General features: G+C 38.6%; 1 protein-coding gene across 29 annotated transcripts in view; it reads left to right on the plus strand.

The window, feature by feature from the left end:
• cacna1ab (calcium channel, voltage-dependent, P/Q type, alpha 1A subunit, b) overlaps positions 1–12,049 on the plus strand; it is a 255,351-nt gene that overhangs the window by 164,561 nt on the left and 78,741 nt on the right. For all 29 annotated transcript variants that reach the window (XR_013653298.1, XM_078940252.1, XM_078940306.1 and 26 more), the window contains 3 exons: positions 734–840; positions 7,299–7,452; positions 10,707–11,269. Coding sequence is in view for 28 of the 29 variants with exons in the window: in XM_078940252.1 (XP_078796378.1) it covers positions 734–840; positions 7,299–7,452; positions 10,707–11,269 (824 nt within the window). In the remaining variant the exon portion in view is untranslated. The remainder of the gene's footprint in view (positions 1–733; positions 841–7,298; positions 7,453–10,706; positions 11,270–12,049) is intronic.

The raw sequence follows: 12,049 nt of genomic DNA on the forward strand, positions 1-12,049 counted from the left end.
TTTATAACTTTAAAAAGGTCATGCTAAAACAAAAAGTCACTACTCACATTTAAGTTTAAACTTTTGTCAGAAGCGCCTCAGAGCACACCCACGGCACAGCGCGACCCTGAACACCATCACAGCGGAGGGCTTGGCATCCTTCCGCCGCAATGGTTTGCTCTTAAAAAAACTGCTTTGGACAACTCTACCCCTTCAAATGCCATTACATTTCAAGGAAGAAGGGTAGGGAGAACCCTGAGGGATAGGGTTCAGCCTTGGAGTGCTGCTGCGTAAGGGCACCGTACCACAGCATCACCCATACATCATAATAATGTTCGGTAACACTTTATAAAGTGTTACCATGTTCAACTTACATTTTTCTTACAAATGAACAGCAAGATACACTTGCGGTCCCCTTAAGATGCTCCTCTCTACAACCCTCTATGGGGCAGAATAACCCAAAAACCTGTCAGCCTCCCCATAAAGGTGCATGTGACTAAGGCATAAGTTGGGCTCCTGTGCCATCCTAGTTAGGAAGAAGAGGACTTTAAAAACTTTCATGTGGGTCATTGTTTTTTGTTTTTTTTGCTTTCCTGACCTATTTCCAGTTAAACTGTAAGGGGATAAAAAAGACCAAGGAAAACTGATGTGTTTTATTTGTTTTCTTGTTACCTTTAATCATCACATCAGAAAGCATCTGGATCAGAGCATCAATTTTGAAACTAAGAGCAGGATGCATTTTTTTCTTCAATAGGATGAGGAAGAACAGGAAGAAGCAGCCAATCAGAAAACAGCTATGCAGAAGGCTAAGGAGGTGGCAGAGGTCAGCCCGCTTTCTGCTGCCAACCTTTCTATTGCAGCGTAAGTACACTCACAGAAAAACATACATGGATTGGTGGGGATAGGTGGATGGGAGAGGGTCAAGGGTGCAAAACAGCCCACAGATACACATTTACTGCTGCAATCTTTTTAAAATCATTGAACTCTTAGTTGTAGACATATTAAGAGTTGTATTCACTTGTAAAAGAAGAAGACATTCTCCCGCGAAATGTTTTTCTCAGAACTTTCTCTGCTGTGATTGACAGTCACAAGAGGCACACACTCACAAAGACGCCAAATCACCACTTCCTCATTGTTCTGCTAAAAGAACAGGCAATTGTTTGCAGAATAAAAGAAGTGAATTGATTTTGTTTTTTCACAGTGAAGAAGATATTTAAGCGGACAGTGTGTACAATTTTGGCAGCGGATCTGTTGACAATGGAACACATCAAAGCAGAACTACAAGGAAACCACAGCCTCTTTAGTCACTGTGGTGATTTTTAATATAACTTAAAGCCCCACTTCGATGAAAATTGTGTTTTTAATATGTTCTTGTGGCATTTCTCTGATGGAAGACATTTATATTCTAATGAAAATTAGGGTCAAAATTGCATTGCGTGCAGAGTACTCTCAGCAATGGGGAGGGGAAGAGGGGACACAGTTGCTCAGCTCAGTTCCTTTTTATTTATTTATTTTTTCAGCTCAGTTCTAATGAACTAGTGCCGTTCTGCAGAAACCATGTCCTTGAAAAGTTTTTTGACATTGGCTAAAAACAACATAATTATAATTAAAAGACCACTTTTAAAGTAGTTCAAAAGATTAATGGAGTGGGACTTTAAAGATCAAAATCTGGCTGATTTGCGCTCAAGTTTTGATTTTCACCTACAACCTACCTTTCACTATCTAATAGGGGTGTAACGATTCATTTGAACAATTATCCGATTTGTTATCACGTTTGATTTTAGGGTTAGGGTTCCCTTCTCTACCCCTTCCGGTTCCAAGCCCGGTTTGAGAAGGTTGCGTCAGGAAGGGCATCCGGCGTAAAACATTGCCAAATTTACCATGCGACTTGTTCGCTGTGGCAACCCCTGATGGGAGAAGCCAAAAGTGGAAGTTATCACGTTTGATTTTAGTTCATTTTAAACAATTCGAACCAGTTCACTGACCTAGGATTAATTGATTGATTTCAAGTATTGTAGTCAAAACAATAACGAATTCACACAGATTTATCAAACGTATCATAGAAAGGATGAAATGCATAGATTAAAAAAGCAGGGGGGAAAACCAAAGACACGCTTAAATCACATTTGCTTAGTTAAATATATAGGGATCATTAATATAGAGCTTGATTTATTGCTTGAAAAGGAATGGGAAGAAGTCCCATTATATGAGATTATATATATTATTATATGTATATATTAAACTGCTTATTGCAGTTTATTCTCTCCTCATCTCTGGATTATGGGTTAAAGGTCTTCAAATTATCCATGTTAATATGAGGAGTCTATTACCAAAAATAGATCAATTAAAGGCCTGGCTTGTCTACAATAAACCCAGTTTCATCACTATATCTGAAACATGGCTTTCTTCTAATATCTCAGACAGTGTCGTTAGTCTGGACAATTACACTTTGTACAGAGCAGATAGAAGCTCAAGAGGAGGTGGGGTAGCTACTTATGTGTCTTCAAACATGCAGTCACATGTCATTTAACCTAAAGTGGCATCATTGTGTTTTGAAGGTCTGTTTATTAAATTAATTTTGCATGATCATAAACATTTGATAATTGGTAATATTTACAGCCCCCCTAATTCGCCCTCTGACTCAGTTAAAAACATTGTTTTTCTACTGCTACATCCTTGCGTTGTAAAAGTGAAATGATTCTGTTGGGAGACTTTAACATAAATTGGTTATGTCGGTCATGTGCTACTGAACGTACTCTTTTTAATAGCTCTAACTTCTCACAGTTAACATCTAAAACTACAAGAATTAGCACTAATTCTAAATCTCTTATTGACTGGATTCTAGTAACACATCCAGACAGAATCCAGGACTCGGGTGTCTTATCAGATTGCTTCAGTGACCACTGTATTATATATTGCATTTGGAAAATTAAAACTCCTCATCTTCCCCCAAAATTGGTTAAAGTTCGGCAAACAAAAACATTAAATATTGATAACTTTATTAAGGATTTGCTTAATATTAATTGGGCTAGACTTAACTTAATTCCTTTCATAAATGAAGCTTGGGACTATTTTTCTACTGAGTTACTGAATGTTATTGATAAACATGCACCACCAACTGTGATCCGAGTAAAAGGTAAACAGATGCCGTGGGTAAATGGAGAACTGATTAGTCTGAGCCTGGTAGAAATTCCATCGTACTCAAGATACTGCTGATCGGGATGCTTACAAACGCTTTACAAATATCTGCACTACAAGAACTAGAAATGCTAGATAGAACTATTATAAAGATAGTCTATCTAACAATGCTAATAATCTAAAACAATTCTGGAGGCAAATTAACAACCTACTAGGGAAAACTGATTCTGCTTCAACTAATATCCTTATTAACAATGTGTGTACAAATGATCCGGCTGGTATCTCTGAGGCATTCTGTCAGCATTTCTCAATATCACCTCTTATTCAATCTCCTTCTCACTCCATTTCTCATTGTGTTGACATGTCCAGTGGTAGTACCTTTTCCTTCAGAATGGTCAATCCGACTGATGTGGAACAGGTCATAAATGAGCTTTCCTCCACCAGTAGCGCTGGTCCAGATGGTATTGAAGCAAAGTTTATTAAACTTGCTTCCCATGTGCTTTGTTTTCCCTTGGCTGCTCTTTTAAATCTCTCTTTTAGCACGTCTGAAGTCCCTTTGGCTTGGAAACGTGCAAAAGTTATACCTCTTCACAAAGGAGGAAATTCTAATGACATGAGCAATTATAGACTAATCTCAATCATCAACAGTATTGTCAAAGTATATGAAAAAATCATCTTTAATCAACTTTCGGAATACCTAACACTTAATAATATATTATATCCTTTCCAATCCGGTTTTCAAAAGCACTTCTCCACAACTTCAGCCTTGTTAAAATTTACCAATGATATTTTCTCTGGTTTTGATAATAACATGTTAACTGGTGCCTTATTTATCGATCTTACCAAAGCTTTTGATATGGTAGATCATTATCTGTTATTGGACAAACTTCATTCAATTGGCCTAGATAGATCCTCACTCCTTTGGTTCAACTCATACCTTCACCATCGTCAGCAGTGTGTGCTTTTTAATGGCAGCTATTCCAACTTTCTAAGCGTAGACAAAGGTGTTCCACAAGGTTCCTCACTTGGTCCCCTCTTATTTTATATTTTCATTAATGACCTTCCAACTAAATGCATCTACAGCAATATTCAACTCTATGCCGATGACTCTGTCATTTATTCTTCTAAATCTGACATTGTTGACATTCAGCATTCAATTCAACATGATTTTAATTCTGTTCAATTGTGGTTACAATCCAATGAGCTTCTACTTAACAAATCAAAATCCTATTTTATGTTGTTTCGAAAAAGACTACGTCCTGTAGCTGCAAGTGAAATAAATTTAACTTACCTGGACATGTCACCTATTTCAGCAGCAGAAAAATTCAAATACATTGGTTTGTGGCTTGACTCCTCACTCTCTTTTAGTGCCCATGTACAGTCCATTGTCCACAAAATTTCTTATAGTTTAAAATTACTTTATCTATTAATCAATTGTTTTAGTGTCTCAGTCAGGAAGAAAATGATTTCACATCTGATTATCCCGACTCTAGATTATGGTGACATAATTTATCAAAACACTACTCTCTCTAACCTCCGACCACTGAATGTTATTTATAATAGCTTGTGTAGGTTTATTCTTCATTGTCCGTTTAGAACTCACCACTGTCTTATGTTTCAGCAACTGTCCTGGCTTCCCCTCTCCTCCCGACGTCAACTTCACTAGCTATTGTACATTTTCAAATATATTAACCTCAGCTACCCAGAACATCTCATACAATCTCTAATTCCTTTTCAGTCTTCTTATAATTTACGTCATGCAGATCAAATCTTTTTTGTTGTTCCAAGAGTTAAAAAGAAATCGTAAAATATTCATTTAATTACAAGGCACCCTCTGACTGGAACAATCTTCCTCCATCCATTCGCTCTTTAACCTCATTCTTTGCATTTAAAAATGCCTGTTTATTACATCTCCAACACTCATGTAACTGTTTTTTGATTTAATTTGATTTTTTTTCTGCTTTATTTATTATTTTTGTTTCCTTACCTTAAAGTAATTGCTAGTAGGTGCATTAAATGTCAATGTTTGTGTGTGTGTGTTGGTGTGTGTGTGTGCCTGCTCGTTGTCTTGTAAATTTTAAGTTTTTCTTTGTTTTGACATATGTAAAGTTTGCTCAACTGTATCTGTCGGTATTTGCTTGTTTTGTTGTATGTTGAGGACCCCCTTGAAAACGAGATGACACATCTCAAGAGGCTTATCCTCCAAACAAATAAATTGAAAAATTGAAAATTGAAGCAAGCTTAAATAATCCGAACCCTACTGAGTTAATTTATTTGATAGTTTTATATAGTGTTCGTAATCCGGTTCTGATCTGATAAATTTGTTTCAAATTACCATATCAAGTGCCTATTAATGATTGATTACTGAAATCATGAATGTTTTCTGAAGATAAACTATCGGTAACCGATATGTAATAATCATTTATTATCATTAGAACACATTATCACATTTAACCAGTAATAATTGCTCCACATTGCAAATCAAGTAAAGAAAATGTATAGCTTATTGACTGTAATTTAAAACACAGCAGTAAACAGTATTGCACACTACACAATGTAATACGCATTGATTGTAATTAAAAGAGCTTTGATTATTTCAACATTATTAAATTCACACATGTATTTGGAATTGTTCAAACACCTATTGATTCTTTACTCTTCTTATCTTCATATCATGAAATCAGAGTTTCTTTATACATTTTCTTGAATATTTGGAAATTTGAACATTGTTTGAGGTCATTACTGAACCCGTTCCAAAGTTTAGTGCCACACACACAAGATAGATCCAGCCAAACCAAAACTTTAACCAGTGTAATTTAGAGATAAATACTTGGGTACTTAACAGTGCAGGTGAAGTTTTCTAGATTCCTTGAATTTTTTGCAGTATAATTAAGTGTAAATTAGATGTGTGTACAAACACGTAAAGAAGAATTAATTACAAATCCATACACATTTTAGTTTAATGAAGTTCAGCCCAGTTTTGTTTTCCACATCAAAATAATACAAACAGAACATTATTAAAACATTTTACCACACTGTATGGTCATGTCTTTGCAAAATTCAAAGTGTTTTCACACATTGGACCGTAATGATGGTTTGGTCATTTTTTGCTGACATTACATGTGTGTTGTCCACTGTTTTGGAAATTGGTCATTTTTAAACCTACATGAGGCTATTGTACCTCGATCCATATGGTATTTTCCAATTTTGATTTGAATTATTTAATTCTGAAATAATTATTTTAGTAGTATTGGTTGATTCGATTAGATTGTGCCTCAGACAGGAGCTACTTGGCAAGTAGTAGTGGTCCCCACCTTTCCCACCTATCTCACCTTGCGTGACTGAATGAAATGTTTCACAGGTGTTAGTCTGAATGCATAAGTATGCGTGTGTTGATGGTAGTTGTATTATGTCCATTTTACTTGTTTGAATGTGAACATTATTAGTGTCAACAGGTATGTTAATAACATTTGAGTGTGTGTGTGGACAGGCCCCATTTCAAAAATCCAGCAACTGTTGCTTCATGTTCTTTATGACGCCCCCCCCCCCCCCCCTTCCATAATCACCCTCCTGTCGCCCCCTCCCTAACATCCCTCTCTCTTCTTCCCTCCTTTTCTTTTCTGTCCGGTCAAACAAAAACTGTGACACATATAATTAATATGAAAAAAGTTTAGTATAAATTACAAAAGAGGTTTATTCAAATATACACCTGGTGTGTTAGAAGATTCATAACCCCATGTTGTAAAAGTAAAATATGTCCAACACAAGAGGCCTTCAGTTCTCATCTGTCTGCTCAGCTGTTGGACTGGACAAGTAAAAAAAAAATGTTAAGAAATTTTTCTAACGCGATGCATTGTGGTCTATATTAGATAATCTTATTGAGCATTGATGCAAACTAGTTTTTAACAGAGACCTCTGGGAAATTTCTAGGGCACTGTATTTTGGAATTGTTGATACTGAAAGACCTATAAAATGGCAAGCACCCTATATAGTTCTATTAAGCTGAAATGTTTTTAATTTCATTGTTTCTGTTAATATGTTCTGATTTGTGTATCTCCCCTTTTTATCACTTTCTTGTCAGTATAACTCTGTTCTTGGTTCCAAAATCTTCTAATTTCTATGACACTCACCCCTTATTGCTCTTTGTCCTCACAACTATTCCATCAACCTTCTCCCAATAGCAAGGAGCAGCAGAAGAACAACAATAAAGCTAACAAGTCTGTCTGGGAGCAGAGAACAAGTGAGATTCGGCGACAGAATCTGATGACAAGTCGTGAGGCGCTCTACAACGAGCTGGAGCAAGAGGATTGGAAGGTGGGAGGAGAGGGAGAAGAGGTGAGAAATCCTGCCCTCTGCCCCCAAGACAGATATATGTACACGTATATATATCCAGTCTACTCCTGATACATAGGTAAAGAAAAATTAATTCACATGAAGAATGGTATTGTCGGTTATCTTAACCAACAATACTATCATCATTGTCCATCTTATGCCTTGGTTACAACTGCTCTTGCGGGTAGATACAGGTTCTCTGCAGGTAAAAAATGATCAAACTTGATCATTTTTAGGGGTCACATGAAATACCAAGATCACAGACCACTTGGTGAGCCCGTAGACGACAAATGTTAACAAACATTTTTTTCTACGGATATGGTCGCAAGGAGTCACTTCTTGCGCCTTACTAATGACTACAGTGTAGCATAAGGACACCGTACAAAGGCATGAAGTACTTGGAACTTACATCATCCTTACAAAAACTTCATGATACACTTACCACACACATGACTATCGTCTCTCCTATACTTAGAACATCCCATAAGGTGGCTGTACGAGACTCAAGGGGACTGTGAGACACGCCTACGCTCCCCTTCAGATGCGCCCACTTATGTCTACGACCCAAGAACCCGCAGCCCCCGTATGGGTGCATGTGACTAAGGCTTTAGAACAAGACATCATCCTCTGGGACATTTCCCTTTAATGTCACAGAGAATAAACCATGCTCAAATTACAAATTAACAAAGATGTAAACAGTCAACTGGCGCAGTGCTCTGAAATGCTCTATAGCTTCTGTATATCTGGGAAATGTCCTAGGGCAAGAATGTTATAACCTTTTAGCTCATTCAAAAGTTTCACCACTGCACTGCCATATATGGGGCGTCTTGTAGCCGCACGCTCAGGAGACAGATAAATTATGAAAGTGGGCCACGCTGAGAAATGTAGTCAAACATGGCAGCTCCCTAAAAACTGGAGCCAGCATATGAGCTAAAGACCATCAAGAGTCGACTGGATATGGCTTGGCAAACTGTAAATACACTGCTGCTATGTCATTTTGTGGCTCTGAACAAGAAAAACCTCATCAACATTTTTAGTCATTCACAAAGAGCCAAAATGATATGCCTTTGCTAAGCTGTGTATACTTGTAGCTTGGGGAGGGGAGTTGGCAAAAGGGGCTTGAGCATTTGCATTAAACAGTAGGTTTGGTCTGCATATATTTTCGTCACAGTGGGAAAGCTGCAGTTGCATCAAATGCAAGCAAAAAACAAAAAATTCCACTGCTTCACGTTTCAGCCTTTAAGGTTGATGTTATAAGGTGCTTACACAACAATAAAGCTTTAAATCTGAGTCACCATAAATGTGAAACTTTAACCTCAATTTTTGCCTGAATTACAGTGGGGCAAAAAAGTATTTTGTCAGCCACCAATTGGGCAATTTCTCCCACTTAAAAAGAGAGGCCTATAATTTCCATCATAGGTAAACTTCAACTATGAGAAACAAAAATGAGAAATGAATCCAGAAAATCACATTGTCTGATTTTTACAGAATTTATTTGCAAATTATGGTAGAAAATAAGTAAATGATTATCTACAAACAAGCTAGTTTTATGGCTCTCACAGACCTGTAACTAAGATCCTCTGTCCTCCATCCGTTACCTGTATTAATGAGACCTGTTTGAACTTGTTATATAAAAAAGACATCTGACCACAACCTCAAACAGTCACACTCCACTGTAGTCGCGACCAAAGAGCTTTCTGAGGACACCAGAAACCAAATTGTTGACCTGCACCAGCCTGGGAAGATTGACTCTGCAAAAGGTAAGCAGCTTGATGTGAAGAAATCAACAGTGGGAGCAATTATTAGAAAATGGAAAACATACAAGACCACTGATAATCTCCCTCCATCTGGGGCTCCCCGCAAGGTCTCAACCCGTGGAGTCAAAATGATCACAAGAACGGTAAGCAAAAATCCTAGAACTACACAAGAGGACCTAGTGAATGACCTGCAGAGAGCAGGGACCAAAGTAACAAAGGCTACCATCAGTAACACACTATGCTGCCAGGGATTTAAATTCTACAGTGCCAGATGTGTCCCCCTGCTAAAGCCAGTACATGTGCAGGCCTGTCTAAAGTCTGCTAGAGAGCCTTTGGACGATCCAGAAGAGGATTGGGAGAATGTTCTATGGTCAGATAAAACCAAAATATAACTTTTAGTAATAACTTTACCCGTGTTTGGAGAAGAAAGAATGCTGAGTTGCATTCAAAGAACACCATACCATATAAAGCATGGGGGTGGAAATATCATGGTTTGGGGCTGTTTTTCAATAGAGGGACCAGGATGACTGATTGGTGTAAAGAAAATAATCAATGGGGAAATGTATGGTCAGATTTTGAATGAAAACCTCCTTCCATCAGCAAGGCCATTGAAGATGAAAAGTGGTTGGTTCTTTCAGCATGACAACAATCCCAAACAAACTGCCCGGGTAACAAAGGAGTGGCTTCGTAAGAAGAATTTTAAGGTCCTGGAGTGGCCCGCCAGATCTCAACCCCATTGAAAATCTTTGGAGGGAGTTGAAAGCCTGTGTTGCCCAGTAACACCCCCAAAACATCACTGCTCTAGAGGAGATCTATATGGGGAATGGGCCAAAATACCAGCAAAAGTTTGTAAAGCGTTTGACTGCTATCATTGCCAACAAAGGATATATTACAAAGTATTGAGTTGAACTTTTGTTATTGACCAAATACTTATTATCCCTCATAATTTCAAAAAATATTATTTAAAAATCAGACAATGTGATTTTCTGGATTTATGTTTTTGTCATTTTGTCTCTCATGTCTCTCATAACCCATGATGAACATTACAGACCTCTCTCATCTTTTTAATTGGGAGAATTCGCAAATTTGGTGGCTTACTAAATAACCTTTTTGTCCACTGTAATTTGTAATTTCCACTGTATGCAATTTTTAGCCAAAATCAAAAAACCTGTGTTGTTATCTGGGACATAGTTTCTTCAGAGCAGCAGTCATTCATTCGAAAATCGTCTCTAAGTTTTGGGTGGGACCATTGGTGTGAACCAGTCCCACCCCCCTTTCACTGCCCGTTGCAGAGCGGGTCAGAGAGCTTCTTGGCCGTCCAGCATATTTTATTCCTCACAAATAAGTTATTTTTTTCATAGCATTTTTTTCATTGGAAAAGAGAACAATAGAGATCTGACGCTGCCTTTGAATTGTTGATTTTAAAAAAACAAAGTAATGAAACAAGCCCATTAAACAATGATATTAGGTTCAAAACTGTCACCGTATTTTCGTACTTAGGTGTCCTATCCACAAAAAGGGCGTGCTGACATGAAAACCCACCTGGACAGGCCACTGGTGGTCAACCCACAGGACAATCGAAACAACAACACCAACAAGACTCAACCTGGCGAGCTGCCTCTGGACTTGCAGTACCGGCACCAAGACATTGGGCACTGTCGCCGGGGAAACCGCCACCATCACTTTCACCACCATCACCACCAGAAAGCTGCTGTAGCAGACAGCAGAGAGATGTGCACGCTTATGGAGACCCGCATGGAGCACGGCTTCAGCTGCACATCTCTGGGTAATGTGGCGGGTAGCGCTGAGGGGCAAAGAGGGCAAGAGCGGCGCAGGAACAGGGAAGGGAAGCAGGTGCGCAGTGCTTCACCTCACTGCAGTGAAGGTGGAGAAAGGAACGAGTCCAGGAGGTCCAAGCAGCACCACAGTCGAGCCAAAGATGGGGAACAGTGCAAAAGACACAGATCTCAAAGAACAGGGGGTGAAGGTGAGGAAGAAGGCAAAAAGTCGAGGCGGCATCGCCATGGGAACCATGACCGAAGCAGAGGCCACCGAAGCAGGAAGTAAGTTGATAATTTTGCACAATAATCTGCCTTTTTTAAGGTTATCTTTCAGTGAGACACCTCAGTTTTGATTGAGGTTAGTTTGATAAAGTCTATAGATGACTTTCAGGCGTCGCTTTATAGATTTACTCCAAAGCTGCGTTTACACCAAATGCACTGTGTATCAAGCTACATACACATGCCACATTTGTCTGACATTTAGCCCATAGCATTCACACTGGACAAGTAGGGGAGGGGCGTCTTCTTCCTTTTCTTTTGCTGCTGTTTACTAGTACATGTCCAACACTTCATTTGGAAGAGGCTTTGTACTAAATGTCGAAGTAGTGCAAATCTTGTGAATATTTCTCCAAGGTTCTTTCACAGCTCAATTGTGATATATGAAAATCGTGGCACTTAATAATTTCTCCTCCACGATCAATTTTTAAACAGTTGGCACTTCCATGAATTAAGAGGGATGCCATCCATACGTCACTACCAAATCCAAGTCCCTGATTGGTCAAAGTTTAACCACGTTTACCGCATGCTTTGTAAGTAGAGTCTAAAAACAATTGTAAAAACGTCTGTAGCTACACATGAATGCAAGAGGTTTGAACGCAAAAGCTCAAAACGCGCATTTACCGTATTTTCCTGGCTATAAGCCGCTACTTTTGTGACCAACTTTTGACCCTGCGGCTTATTTAATGATGCGGCTAATTTTTGCTTTTATTTATCAGCCGCCAGGTGCACTCCAGCAGTCTCAGAGGGGAGACTGCCCGCATAATTCTATGTCCAGCATAAAGC

This window comes from Oryzias latipes, chromosome 1, assembly GCF_053564925.1.
Source record: "Oryzias latipes strain Hd-rR chromosome 1, Olatipes_Hd-rR_3.1".
Classification (NCBI taxonomy): domain Eukaryota; kingdom Metazoa; phylum Chordata; class Actinopteri; order Beloniformes; family Adrianichthyidae; genus Oryzias; species Oryzias latipes.